General features: G+C 57.4%; 5 protein-coding genes across 5 annotated transcripts; 3 read left to right on the top strand and 2 right to left on the bottom strand.

Moving 5' to 3' along the window:
• The first annotated feature begins 1,001 nt into the window (after positions 1 to 1,001).
• K437DRAFT_253691 (uncharacterized protein) lies at positions 1,002 to 3,437 on the top strand. Its single transcript, XM_013390422.1, has 2 exons — positions 1,002 to 1,047; positions 1,143 to 3,437. The coding sequence occupies exon 2, from the start codon at positions 1,177 to 1,179 to the stop codon at positions 3,016 to 3,018; it is 1,842 nt and encodes a 613-aa protein (XP_013245876.1). The 5' UTR covers positions 1,002 to 1,047; positions 1,143 to 1,176; the 3' UTR covers positions 3,019 to 3,437.
• A 953-nt stretch (positions 3,438 to 4,390) lies between these two features.
• On the top strand, positions 4,391 to 8,594 carry K437DRAFT_266228 (Pkinase-domain-containing protein; the record flags this gene model as incomplete). The annotated part of the gene is made up of 4 exons (XM_013390421.1): positions 4,391 to 7,196; positions 7,304 to 7,603; positions 7,707 to 7,975; positions 8,061 to 8,594. The coding sequence occupies 4 exons, from the start codon at positions 4,391 to 4,393 to the stop codon at positions 8,592 to 8,594; spliced, it is 3,909 nt and encodes a 1,302-aa protein (XP_013245875.1).
• Positions 8,595 to 8,698: 104 nt separating this feature from the next.
• Positions 8,699 to 10,471, bottom strand: K437DRAFT_135859 (uncharacterized protein). Its single transcript, XM_013390420.1, has 3 exons — positions 9,955 to 10,471; positions 9,327 to 9,880; positions 8,699 to 9,250 (listed from the first exon to the last, which is right to left on the bottom strand). Exons 1-3 carry the CDS (start codon positions 10,294 to 10,296, stop codon positions 8,827 to 8,829), a joined length of 1,320 nt encoding a protein of 439 aa, XP_013245874.1. The 5' UTR covers positions 10,297 to 10,471; the 3' UTR covers positions 8,699 to 8,826.
• A 175-nt stretch (positions 10,472 to 10,646) lies between these two features.
• Positions 10,647 to 11,890, bottom strand: K437DRAFT_261004 (uncharacterized protein; the record flags this gene model as incomplete). The annotated part of the gene is made up of 2 exons (XM_013390419.1): positions 10,647 to 11,337; positions 11,412 to 11,890. The coding sequence occupies 2 exons, from the start codon at positions 11,888 to 11,890 to the stop codon at positions 10,647 to 10,649; spliced, it is 1,170 nt and encodes a 389-aa protein (XP_013245873.1).
• Positions 11,891 to 12,207: 317 nt separating this feature from the next.
• Positions 12,208 to 13,319, top strand: K437DRAFT_253688 (uncharacterized protein). Its single transcript, XM_013390418.1, has 2 exons — positions 12,208 to 12,448; positions 12,581 to 13,319. The coding sequence occupies exons 1-2, from the start codon at positions 12,350 to 12,352 to the stop codon at positions 13,127 to 13,129; spliced, it is 648 nt and encodes a 215-aa protein (XP_013245872.1). The 5' UTR covers positions 12,208 to 12,349; the 3' UTR covers positions 13,130 to 13,319.
• Positions 13,320 to 13,322: the final 3 nt, after the last annotated feature.

Here is a 13,322-nt window from a genome sequence, read left to right as displayed (position 1 = left end):
CAGGCAATGAGATGGAAAACGCTCGAAAGGAGGGCTTCCTGTTGTTACATCTGAGATCGCGCTGATTCATAATTTGACCGACTAAAGGGGCAATCGAGCTCGCCGAAGAACATTCTCTGAAAGCGCATCCATGTCAAAGCACGCTAGCACCCCCGGACACTGCCTGCGAGCTCAAGACACGGAGGCACGAGGGTCAAGTGAAAGCAGTCTCGGATGCGATTCGGCATGCCGATAGCTGGATGAACTCGTAACTTCTACGGTGCAGATGGGTGATGCGACCCTGAAACATTCGACGGGTTTCCTTGGAGTCTTACCTTCACGCGGACCGCAGAGGTGTAGGCACAGCTATGAGGGGGCACCGAAGGGTTCCCTTCAACCTGCGTGCAGCTGTGCTAATCTTGAGCGCAGCAACTTCCCATAGTCAGGCGCGCTCCGACCTAGTGCCAAGCGCTTGATCCGTCGACGGGTGAGGCAGGCAGCTTTCGACTGAAAAACACTAAAGCCTTTGTTCAAGCATAGACGTATCGAAAGGGTCCGATTAAGCTCCAGCTCTGTCGCAGTCTCCCTGCATTGGTTTATACGCATTATCTCTCGATGCTAATGCGACTACGCTGAATTTTATTACGAGCGAATGGATAGGAGGCGAACTGCTGCCTCATCTGAATAAGGCGATGCGAGAAATGGAGGCATCAATCTGAAGCATCTTGACTCGAAGACCCCAGAGTAGAGGAACAGCAAACATGCGGGAATACCAAACAAAATGAATGCCCTGCTTGAATAAGAGGTATGGCTGATTCTGCAGCACTTTGCGCAAGTGGACGGCATTCCCTCGAAATTGCAGGTGTTGTTTGTGAAATTCACGCGAATTTGTGTCTGTTGGCCGGGCGTCTGTTGCAAAGACTTCTGTGGTGCGCTCAAAATAACATGCTCCATCGGTTGTGTTAAAGTACACTCCCTTGAACAAGTTCTCCTTCGTACCAACCTCACCACAGCTCAATCCACCAAGGACACCCTCAGTGTTTTATCTTTGTATTACTCAATCAAGTGGTGAGTGCTCTACTCCACACTGGCATACGCTTCACTGATGGCCTGAAGCCACTGCCCTGTGTGCTCGCGTCACCTGCTATTATTTCTTCGGAAAGGGTCGCTTGTGGATGGTGCGTCCAGAAAGGCGTCATGTCGAACACGTCCAGCCTCGCGCAAGCCGCGCACCATGGTGCCGCTCAGAGCGAACACTACCAGCTTCCTTTGCCACCCCCGCCTCCGCATGGTGCAGGTGGTGTACAGGGCCAGCCGGGCATTCCAATGAGTGGGCTAGCACCACCGGCTCCGTACGACCCATCACTGAATCTGCATCAACAACAACAGCCCCATCGCCTCCAGCAGCAGCAACATCAACACCAGCATCCACAAGTGCAGCAACAGCAACAGCAACAGCAGCAGTACCCACCTTTCCAGCCGCATGCACCTGCGCACCTCAACATAAATGCTGGGAACACCTTTGCTGGCCAGCCCACTCCGTCTCAACCGGATTCCGCCTTGCTGCAGCTCTATAATGCCAGCCATCAAATGCCAGCCCAACCGGTTGGACAGCACCATCCCCAACATCAGCAAGAGCACCGTCAATACCAAATTCAGAACCAACAGCATCAGTTTCAGGAACAGGATTCCCAACAGTACATGCCGCAACATCAGCCGATTCAGCATGCCTATCAGCTCCTCCCGATCGACCCACAGCAGCATCAAGGAAGTTCGGAAGCAGCGCCTGCCTCCCCGCTAAAAGATGTAGAAAAGGGGGTCGGCATCGTGCGAACATTTGTCTGCGAATTCTGTCAAAAAGCATACACTGGCCTTCACTCGCGCTCAATCTTTCGTCGGCATCTCTCCGTCAAGCACGGCATCCCGCTCAACTCACAGCCGAAATCGACGCGTTGGGATGCGGATCCGTTACGACCAAAGGATGACCAAGAGAGACGCGAGCGCATGCTAGAGAGCAAGCGCAATTGGGCAAAAAAACATCGTGCACAGCTTCGGGAGACAAAACAACAAGAAGTCACCGACGGCCCGTTCAAACCGGGAAGGAGGAAAAGGAAAGCGGCAACGCAAAGCGAAAGTGGGGCAGGCAATAGCAGCTCCCGAATGGGAGACAACAACAAGAAGCGACGCAGTGGCAATCAAGATGATGACCAGTCTTCCGACATCTCCGAGGCCGAGCTTGGCGGGCCCGACGGTGCGCCGGATAGCCTAACCGCTCAGGATGCCGCAGAAAGAAGGCAGGCGGCTGCGGCGGCTGCTGCCGTCGCTGCCGTTGCCGCCGCAGCCCGCGTGCCGTCGCCTGTACCTCCTACTCCGGCGCCTATATCATCTACGGACCCAGCGTTAGAGGCAGCAGAGGCGCTCGCTTCGGCAGCTGCGTCGGCCAGGGGACCGTCGCCGCTGACTCCACACAGTATGCACGCTCCCGCAGTTACAGACTGGGTTCCAACTCGCACCGGAGCTGAATCTGAAGGAGCTTCTGTGCCAGCGCCCAAGCGGAGAGGCCGGCCGAGCAGGGCGAGCGCCGCCGGCCATACCACGGCCGCACCAATCGAGTCGACCGCCGGCGACAGCATGGACACTTGCATCATGTATGCAACAGCGCCCGAAAACGCTGGTGCTAGTGCTGCTGCAGACGCTCTGGCAGCTGCTGCCGCGGCGGCAGCGGCAGCGGTGTCTCCATCTGCGCTGCCGGCATCATCGACGCCGACGAACATCCACTGCAGCCTTTGCGACAAGGTGTACAAGGGCAAGCAAGCGCGCGTGAACTGGCGCAAGCACCTGAACGACATGCATGGCGTGCCGCTGTCTTGGCAGCCCAAGCGTGGCGGCGGCGGCGGTGCTGGTACATGGCGGACGAGTCGAGGGGGAAACCCGGCGAACGGTGGACAGGAAGGAGCGGCTGGACTCGAGGACGCGAATGCTGCGGGCCCGGCAGGGGAAGACGAAGAAGGTGCAGTGGAGCGGGAGATCGGTCAGTAGTCTTACGACGATTTTTTGTTTTTTTTTTGTTTTTCGAAGCAAGCGCCTGCTTGGTGATTGCGTGCCTGGATTACAATTCATCGCGCTTGCATAGAGTCGGCACACCTTGCTGGCAGCTGTGTGCCCGCAGCGCAGCCAGGGCATATTCTCCTGCATACGCGTATGCCTGGTGAACCTAGCCGGGTCAGATATTTGCATAGGTCAAAGGGTAATAAGTATAGTGGGGGAGGCAGACTGTATGCGCTGGCCAACAAGGGCCCAGGGTGACAAGGTCGGGTGGGCAGGAGGTGCGAGACGGCAAGAGCTGCCCATATCGTGCGTTAAACGTGTGCAACATTGCCAGGCAGAGCAGGTGTGCGAGTCTGCCAAACATGGACGACTTGGGATGGCAATGTGCAGCTCGTCTCTCTCTTCTCTGTTTCGTCCACCGCCTGAAGGCAAGTCGGCGTAAGTACTAAGGAGAGGAGAGAAAGGCACGGTCAACGGTGGAGGACGATTGGTTGCTTGCACGATGATCCGATCCAGAGTCTCTGAGCTGTGCTGTGCGCTTGCCGCTTGCTTGCGGCTCAAGGCCCACGGCTGCGGATTGGAAGGGGGGGCGTCATATGCTCTGAACTGCTTGCATATGGTATAACTAGACTACACATAGCCATCCCCAGCAGCTCAAACGCACGTGTGGACGCTCTGTTATCAACCAGTACGGATGTGGCGCGTGGATGATGGGCGCCTGGGCTCTGGCAGTGGGGGGTGGGGGGAAGGCAGTGAGAACAGGAGTGGGCGTCGCTTGGTTCAGTGCAGTGGCGTCGCTGCGGCCTGGGTGTGGGCGTGAGTGTGTGCGTTCAGGCACCGAGGGCCATACAGGGGCGGCATCGTACCCTGCGACTGGCTAGCTGCCACAGTGCCTCTGCTGGCCCTGGCTCTGGTGCTGTCGCTGCTGCTGCGGCAGAACCAGAGCAGAGGGGGGGGCGTGCTGCATGCGAGCCCCTCCGTCGCCATCTGTCTCCGTCTCTCGAGCATGAGCACGACAGCCATTCACTCTGTTTCAACCCGGAGGGTGATGAATGCATAGGCTGGCTGGCAGGGCTGGCTGCAAAGAGTGCACACGCACACACCACGCGCATGACGGGGGATGTGCTGGAGGATACGACACTTACATTGCAGAGCGCAGCGAAGCCCAAAGGCATCTTCTTGCGGTGTATGGCACCAGCCAGCCGCGAGCAGGCGGTCCAGGCTGCTCCGAAAAAAAAGAAAAAAAGAAAAAAAGAAAAAAGACCTAAGGCTCCCCCAAGCATCGTGAGCGAGCGGGGCGGTCATCCAGACGATGCGCCTGCCATGCATAACCTAGCAGCTGGCCGTATCCCACAGCAGTAGCATGACAGCAACACCACCACCAGCACACGCAGCGTCGATCGGCACTTCACTCAAGCCGCAGCAGCAGCAACAGGCAAGCGCCTCGCCCTCGTCCTGTACGCCAATCATCATCCAAGCGCATGTGCAGGTGCAGGTGCAGGCGGCGACGACGACGACGATGCTCGCGCCCGCCACACCCGTGCGCTCCGCCAGCCTCGCATCGATCGGCATGAACACGAGCCCAAGCGGGGCAAGTGGCGGCGGCGGCAGCGCCGAGGTGTGGGCCTTGCCGCGACCAGAACACGACGCAGCTCGCGAGCGGGGGACTGCGCAACCAGCAGCAGCAATCGTCGCACAGACACCGACGCACACCTTTTACTCAGCGGATGCCAGCCCTGCTGCCTCGCATGGCCAAGGCACTGAACTCGGCTCGCCATCACCATCGCTTAGCAACGACCGGGTGCAGGTACCAGGACAAGCACCACCAGCGACACCAGCAGCAGCGAATTCCACGCATCTCGCGCTCGCAGTCCGGCGCGGGTCCGAGTCGAGCGTCAGCAAGGAGAAAGAAGACCAAGCCACTGCCCATCAAGCAAGCAGCGACAAAGACAAGAAATGGAAGAGCATGCTCAACCGATTCGGCAGCATGGGCCGCAAAAGCTCCACCTCCTCCCCATCCCCCGCAACGCCGATAGGCAGCCCCCCCTTGCAGCCCCTTAGCCTGCCAGCTTCTTCCTCCACTTGTCTTCCTCGTGCTTTTTCGTCTTCTCCCTCTTCCTCCGCAGCAGTACCCACAGGTGCGGGCTCCGGCCTCCTTGCAAGTCCTATCAGCGGCGTATCCAGCAATAAGGCCAAGCTCACCCCTTCATCCCCCGGTGCCCCCCACCCTCAGCGATCTGTCACACCACAGCTGGACGCCCTCGACTTTGGCACACCCACCTCACTCAGCAGCCTCGCGCATTCCACAACATCACATTCCGACTCACCATCTCCCCTCTGCGGTACCGGCGGTGGCCTCGCAGCAAGTCCCGGGCAGAACACGACAGTCACGACGCCGACGCTCATGGAAGAGATCATGGGCCTTGGACTCGCCAGCGCTTCACCTGCCGCAGGGCAGGATAAGGACACCATGGCTTTTCCCACTACCATCACCGCTTGCACGACGAGCGCGAGCGCAAACGGAGGCATCACAGGCGATGGATGGGGCGACAGCGTCACCCTCGCCTCGGCGAAGACCAATGGCAATGTGCCTCCTGCGACGGCTCCTCCTGCGCTAGTTCCGCCCGGCACCGGACCACGTGTGCCGAGCACCGCCCCCCCCTTGCAGCCCGCGCTCACGCCCACATCGGATCTCCAGCCAGCAACAGCAGCAACATCTTCCCCCTCGCAAGGCGCCTCCGTATCCATGGATCGCAGGCAGCAGTTGACCGGCGGCACGAGCACCAGCACCGGCAGCATCTCGGGCGCTTCACTCCGCTCCACTATCGCCAAGGGCGGTGGCGGTGCATATACGCACGCTCAACCCCAGTCGACCGTGGTATCCAACGTCCCCCCTCTCCTGCCGCAGAATTGCAAGGGCGCCAGTACAAGTGCAGGCAAAGACCCCGGGAACAGCAGCAGCAGTGGTGGTGGAGGATTGGGGTTTGCCGCCAGGCTTCTCCGTCGCGTCAGCAGCGCGCCGGACGCAAACAAGATGTTCGTCGGCGGTGCCCATGGCACCTTGGCAGCAGCAGCAGCAGCAACAGCAGATGGCTCCTCGTCGCACGCAAGCGGTGAGCAGGTCCCGCCGCTGCCATTACATGGCGTGCACAAGCAGTACGCCACCACCACCGCCACCGGAGACACGCTCAAGATCGTCCACACGCCCTCATTCTTGGACGGAAGGCCGCTCGAAGAGGTCGGCACCCCGATCCAGGGCATCATCGACGCCGTCTATGGGGGCGTCACCCTGCCGCCCAGCAAGACTGGCAGCAACAGCAGCAGCAGTGGTACTACTACTGGTTCTGTTGCTGCTGATGCCAAGAGCCGATCTTCATCATCAACTTCTGGCAAAGACGGAAAGGAAAAGGGAAAGGGAAAGGGAAAGGGAAAGGCCGTTAAGGGGCGCTCTGCGTCGCATCACTCCATCTCTGAGTCGACAGCTGCCATGACGGCTGCATCGGCCGTTGCGGCCACAAAAGTTGAGCCACAGTGGCCCACGTTCCCCGGCAGCCCTGTTCGCATGGACGGCAACGCGACGAGTTTCAGCAGCAAAGACTTTGAGCGTGGCTACGCCGCATGTGGGCACATCAATGGCGGCAGCAGCACCAACAGCAACAGCGGTGGTGGTGGTGTTGGCGCAGGTGGGAGTGGTAACAAGATCAACGGCCTGACGAAGGGACGCAGCATGATCAGTTTCCCCGGTAGTCGCAAAAAGGACGCGGAGAAGCAGCGGGTCGCCAGCGCCAGCGCTCACCTCGGCAGCTCTGGCTCGTCGAGCAACGGGCATGGGTACGCGAGTGGCGCGAGCAGTCACGGCGGCGCCACTGGCATCGGCACGCCGCCACTCAACGGCGGCTCGTCGTCGCTTGCTGTGCCCCCTTCGCCGAATGGCACACTGGGGACAGCGAATGCTGTCAGCAACAACGCCAGCGGCAGCGCTGTTGGTGCGGGCGCTGGAGCTGGGAGGAGTGTGTTCCGCAGGACGTACTCCAGCAACAGCATAAAAGTCAAGGCCGTCGAGGTCGGGCCGAACAGCTTTAGCAAAGTCAAGATGCTCGGCAAAGGCGATGTCGGCAAGGTATACCTCGTGCGCGAAAAGAAGACCGAGAGGCTGTACGCCATGAAAGGTGAGCTGTCGCTGAGTGGGAGAGAGGGAGAGTGGGAGAGAGGGAGAGAGGGAGAGAAGGTCTCTACTTACAAAGGCTAACGCTCAGCCTCGCGCTCTCCCCTGCAGTCCTAAGCAAAAAGGAGATGATCAAGCGCAACAAGATCAAGCGCGTCATGGCCGAGCAGGCGATCCTCGCCGCATCGAACCACCCGTTCATCGTAACGCTGTACCACTCTTTCCAGTCTGAGGACTACCTTTATCTCTGCATGGAGTACTGCATGGGTGGCGAGTTCTTCCGCGCCTTACAGACGCGACCCGGCAAGTGCCTCGCAGAGGAGGATGCGCGCTTCTACGCTGCCGAAGTAATCGCTGCGCTCGAGTATCTGCATCTCATGGGATTCATATATCGCGATCTCAAACCAGAGAGTGTGTCCCTCCCTCGCTCCCTCGCTCCCTTCTCCGACTACATGTTGACGCTTTCTTGTCTCCTGCTTGCGCTCTCGCTCTCCTTCTCCCTCTCGTTCTTCAGATATTTTGCTGCACCAATCAGGGCATGTAATGCTTTCCGACTTTGACCTTTCGGCGCGAGCTGAACGGCACGGCGGTGCGCCTGCTGGGATCCGGCAGGCGACACCGAACAGTGCCCCGCTCGTTGACACGCGGTCGTGCATCGCCGACCTGCGTACAAACTCGTTCGTTGGCACGGAAGAGTACATCGCACCCGAAGTCATCAAGGGCAATGGACACACGAGCGCCGTCGATTGGTGGACGCTAGGCATCCTTATTTACGAGATGGTCGTAAGTGTGGTTCTCACGGCGGTAGCCGGCAGACAGCAACCGTAGTCTCGAAAAGGGATGACTGACAGTACGATTGATTTTGCAGTTTGCAACCACGCCATTCAAAGGCTCGTCTCGCAACGCTACGTTTTCAAACGTCCTTCGCAACGAGGTGACCTTCCCCGAATCCACCCCGATCTCTTCTTTTGGCAAGTCGCTCATCCGTAAGCTGCTCATCAAAGACGAAAACAAGCGTCTAGGCTCGCAGAGCGGCGCCAGCGAGGTCAAGCAGCACAAGTGGTTCGCGCCGATTTCTTGGGGTCTGCTGCGCAACCTGACGCCGCCCATCGTGCCGGCAGACTCGAGCGGAACAGATGCCATCAACTTCCGCAACGTCAAGGAGAGCCGCTCGCTCAACCTGGACCATCAAGGCGACGGCAAGGAGGCAGCTCTGTCGTCCTCATCCAAGCGCAAGCAAGGTGGCGGCGGCGGCAGCAGCAGCAGCAACCGGGGAGCGAAGCCGACGCAAGTGCATGCCACAGCCGGCAAGAACGGTGTACAAGACGAGGAGGGTGATGCTGTGGAAAGCAATCCCTTCAGCGGCTTCTCCAGCATAACTCTCAAGCACGACGATGACTAGACCCGTCGAGTCTAAAGAAAAAGCAAACGCATCGCCACGACTCTCGCTTGCCATTCCTGAGGTTCGGGACATCGCAACGGAGAACAGTGCGCCCCAAGGTCGTCGCATATCACTCATAAATCGGATGGTTGCGCATTATTGCTCCCCTGTAACGACCTTAGCTTGTCCTTAGCAAATGAGTCAAGCACGATCTTCCATGTGGCAGAATGCACATGCCTTGCGCCATGGATCCTCATGCTGCACACAGAAGCCCGATCCTGATCATGCTGCCGAGCATGCCGCTCAAGCTCTCGACGAATTGCTTCTCCTTGTCAGGCCGAAGAGCCTCGTAGACGGTAAAAGTAGCATCCGTAAAGATCGCGCGCTGCTCCCACTTGAGCGTACGAACTTGACGTTGCGCTTTAAGCAGCTTTGCCTCCGCTCGCGCAAGGTCTAACCGCGATGAGCTGGCGTTCGCAGCTGGCATCTTTGGAAAAGAGATGCCAGCACCCGTGAAGAACTGGGCTCCGGCTACCCGAGCATCGTTAGCCGCGGGATCGTCTGCTTGATCAATCGCTTGCAGAACCTGAGCATGCGCATCTCTGACATCCTGCCGCGCACGCGCCAGGAGCAGGCGGTGCAAGGCGAATGCCGGTGGCAGTGCCAAAAGCCCGAGCCTGAAATCGCAAAGTTAGTGTCTGGGTCAACTACCCAATCCTCTCTGCAGACGTTGTGCGCAGCGAGTATGCCCACCAGATGCTCAGTCGCTCGAGACCATACCGCCGCCGACTCCTGGTGCGCCAGGCCGAGCTTGTACCACCGAGAAAGGCAATCAGATCGCAGAATTCACTCGCTGTCCCCAGTATGCGCGTCATAATATCGAAGGCCTGACGATAGACCCCAAACATGCTCTTTTGTCTTGCAGCTCTTGGGCGGCCTGGCGCATGACCACTTCGAGCAGGCGCATCGTGATCTATCGGCTCTTCTGATGAAGCTGACGAGGGCTCTGCTATGTCCTCCTTCAGCGATTGCAACGTTTGACTCTTCTCCTTGATATTCTGGTCCGAACGTGTTTTGTCCAGTTCGGCAGTCACGGCGAAAGCGTTGCAAACACCCTCAAACCCCCACCGCCCCAGGACGAAGAGGCGTCGCGTGTTGGCGATCACTTCAGAAAGGAGATAGATTGGCCGCAGGAGCTTGGCTCGTTTTCCTCGAGGTGAAGGCCCGAGAAGACTCAAGATGGGTGGTACGAGGATCCTACGACTTAGTGAGGCGTGTAGAAAGAGGAGGAAAGATTGCAACAGTTGCTATACGATCGATGAGGTAATTTAAACTTGTCAGACCGGCTAAAGAACGAGCTTCAGACCATCGCTCAGCGCACTAGTGCATTCTCTCGTCCTGCCTCGCTGCTGAGGGTTTTGATGATTGTCCGGGCCAAGGGGCCTTCACTGGCTTTCTTGCTTGGAGAATACCGTGGAACGCGCAGACGAATGTTAGAGGAATCGCCCTCCGCACCGTGTCCTGTATCTGTGACCTGGGCAGGCATGAAGACGGCTCCGTCGGTGCGCACATAAGTAGTCACCTCGGATATCGGCGGAGGCTGTATGTTGGCACGCAATGGTGCTATCGCCGGCCCAGAGGAGCCAAACATGCCTAAAGTCGCTGGCTGCCTCGACGGCGACTCCGCACGTTTGATGTCCATTTGCGATGGGTCAGAAGTCATTTCGATCTCCTTAGAGCGGATACTAGATAAAAGTCTCTGAGACAACTCGCAAGAAAGATTATGTGCAATGCGTCATGATGCACGATAAGTATACAGCGTACATCTCAAAGTTGACCTTTGGGCGGTGAGCGGTGGATTACAATACTGAATGAACGATATTAAAGGCAGCCAGCTTTTTTATTATCGGACTATGGTGGTGCTGTTGATTGCCGACGTCTATGCGATGAATTAATGTGATGATGCTCTGCTTGGTCTAGCCATGAGATCAGTACGGTTGCGCGACGCACACGCACAATGGATTACAAGTGGGCCACTATGTAAGAAATATAGGTCAGGGCTGTCATGCGGCCTCATTCATCTTTTTGCAGTACAACGAACGCTTTGATACCTGCGATAATGTCGGCGGTCCACTCTTTGGCTTGATCCAGCACATCATCGCCCCCCGCTGAGAGAGCAGCATCAACGGGAATGGTCGTGCGCAACAGCACAAAGACAGTTCCTGGTGCAACCTCTTCGTTGTCGTTTGAGTTCCTATCTTCGATTAGAGCTGCTGGTTTTGCACCTTCCCCATCTTTCATGACCACGTCCGAGTCGACCGCGGTGGATGAGCTGCCCAAAGTCGCAGCTTGTGCCTTTAGAGGTCGTGTTCTGGGTGCGCGGGTTGTGAACAACCGAAAGACAGTCACTTCAGAGAACCAAGGCCGTTTGTGTTGAGTAGAAGTATTGCCGAGCACAGAAGCTGGTGAGGCAAGGATGAATCGTATACCTTGTCGCATATGGTGTACCTTAAACCTCCAGCCGAGAGCCTCACAGGCGTCTGCCCAATCATCTGGCGCTGCTGAGCCCTTTGGATCAGCAGAGGAATATTTTCCCTTGTGCAGTGTCTCCAGGAGCGCCTTTTCGTCCGCTCTTTTGAGTGGCCCATCACGCTGCATTCGCCTTTTCCGCTGCTGGGCAATGCCAGTGCGAACATACGGGCGAACGGAGATGCTAGGATGTGATGCACGCGATTGCAGTGGCTCCTTGTAAAGAGTGAAAAAGCTGCAAAGGCGTGCAGCTATCAGCGACATGCTTTCAAGTGGTCAAGCTTGATATTACGAAGAACTTTAACTCACCATCGCCCTCCTGCTTCCCGTTCGACACTCATCCCACTGCCGAGTCGCGCCTTGGTGACAGGCGCCCATCTGGCCGTCTGCCCGGCTGAAGATGATGTGCCCTTGCCAATGCTCGCAAAGTGCTGCTCATCATCCACCCTCCCTGCAAGGCTCTCAAAGCAGGAGAAGCAGGAGGGTGTTACGACCGCGAGGCTTGATAGATGGCGGATGAGATTGAGCAGACGGGTCAAGGCTTCGGTATCCGTCGATCCATCTGCTGCGCGAGCACGAGAGCCAGCCTTGGGCTGTTCAGATGGCTTATAGCGCTCTTGCAAAAATGACGGTGGGAGGGCGAGAGTCCCTATCGATGACAGCAGCAGAGGCGTGGGAGATGATGCGGATGGATAGATGCCTGAGCCTGGTGCTTGATTAGATGATGACGTCCCGCGCTGCGCTGCAGCCGAGGGGGCGCCTTGGACACGTCCGGCTACACGGCTCATTCTTCTTCACGCCGAGCTCTGACTAGTTCCCAACAAGATGTCAGGTATCCGAGACACCCTCACTGCACATTGGAGAGATATTTTCTGCCATGTCGCAAACGAACGTCGCGTTGGAGGTGTGAGGCAAAATCGATGGGACTTGGCGTCGGCTCATGACTTTTCCCCTCTCTTCTCTCACTTGCGTCTCCCGTCAACTCCGGCGCGGCGAATATCATCATCATATTCATTCTTGAAGCCGCATGAAGACTGAACAGCATTTCAATTTAGATTCGGCCTTCCACATCTCATCCTTTGATTCGACTTTGCTACGTCTCCTACTCTATCTCATTGGCAATCCCAACTCGTGACTTCCTCGGTCGCATTCTTTGTTCTCGCGCTCCGTCGCGCTGCGAAAACAGTTGAAGGGTTGAAGATCCAAATCTGTGCAGCGACGGCTCAATCTACTCCCCAAGCCGCAGGATGCTTTCAAGGCCAAGCGCACCAGAGCTGCGCAGAGGACATGCCGCAACCATATCTTTATTCTGGCTGTCTCTATTGGCTGCTGCTATCACTGCCCAGGTGAGAACAGCATGAGAATATGAAACGGTGGACCCAACAACTATTGCCGAAATGGAGGGCACAAATTGCAGCCGATGTCGGACGAGTGCTTGTCTGGGCAAGCAGCTAACGATTCACATTTGTGTTCATCAGCAATTTTCTATACCTGAAGGGTCAGGTGACGATCCGATGGTCCCCCCATCCAGCACAACCATCAATGGACCCTGCATCAATGGTATCTGTGGGAGCGTTCAATCTGCTGGTTCTGGAGCAGCGTACGAGTCTTGTGCACTCTCCGCTTTGCAAGCGAGCGAGACGGGTGGCCCGCAGGTGAGCGTAGCGCTCAGCAGCTGCTACTGGTCCGTCGCAGCGACAGCTTTAGGAGGCGGTGGTCAGACCTTCACGATCCAGACGCAGACGGAGCCAGCTAGCTTTAGCAGCATCACCACGAGCCCGACGTTGCTGCAATCATCAATATCACCGTCATCCACGAGCATTGCGCCAGCCGCAGCCTCATCTGCCAACTCTGCGCGCTCACGCGCTAAACCAATCTCGCATCTGCAGCACTTCGGTCCTAATCAGCAGTCGAGGTGGACGCAGATGGTGCATCGCATCGGCGTGATCCAGCTGCTCGTCGCTACGTTGTTGCTCGCGGCTGGCACTGTTTGGTTCATGGATGAGCTGCTCGAGATGCTCATTTGATTTGACGGAGCGTTGCTACGCTGGCATCAGGGTTAAAGGGTCAAGGGCAGGAGACAAGGGACAGAGGCAGGGATCAAGAGGAAGTAGGAGAGAAGCAGCGTTCCTTTGTATAACGTAAGGTCTCTGCGCTCATTTGCGATCGCACGTGGGGACTGATAAAGTTGTAATCGTATTCGACATTCACGACTAGTAT

This window comes from Tilletiaria anomala (assembly GCF_000711695.1).
Source record: "Tilletiaria anomala UBC 951 chromosome Unknown K437scaffold_5, whole genome shotgun sequence".
Classification (NCBI taxonomy): Eukaryota; Fungi; Basidiomycota; class Exobasidiomycetes; order Georgefischeriales; family Tilletiariaceae; genus Tilletiaria; species Tilletiaria anomala.
The sequence above is the reverse complement of the archived record's forward strand: the minus strand, read 5'-3'. Positions and strand labels throughout refer to the sequence as shown.

Coding starts and splice junctions, on each gene's coding strand:
- K437DRAFT_253688 (XM_013390418.1), top strand. CDS start 12,350: ATGCTTTCAAGGCCAAGCGCACCAGAGCTGCGCAGAGGACATGCCGCA. Junction 12,449..12,580: donor CTGCTGCTATCACTGCCCAG/GTGAGAACAGCA, acceptor TGTGTTCATCAG/CAATTTTCTATACCTGAAGG.
- K437DRAFT_253691 (XM_013390422.1), top strand. CDS start 1,177: ATGTCGAACACGTCCAGCCTCGCGCAAGCCGCGCACCATGGTGCCGCT.
- K437DRAFT_135859 (XM_013390420.1), bottom strand. CDS start 10,296: ATGACTTCTGACCCATCGCAAATGGACATCAAACGTGCGGAGTCGCCG. Junction 9,881..9,954: donor CAGGACGAGAGAATGCACTA/GTGCGCTGAGCG, acceptor TCGATCGTATAG/CAACTGTTGCAATCTTTCCT. Junction 9,251..9,326: donor CTCGAGCGACTGAGCATCTG/GTGGGCATACTC, acceptor TTGCGATTTCAG/GCTCGGGCTTTTGGCACTGC.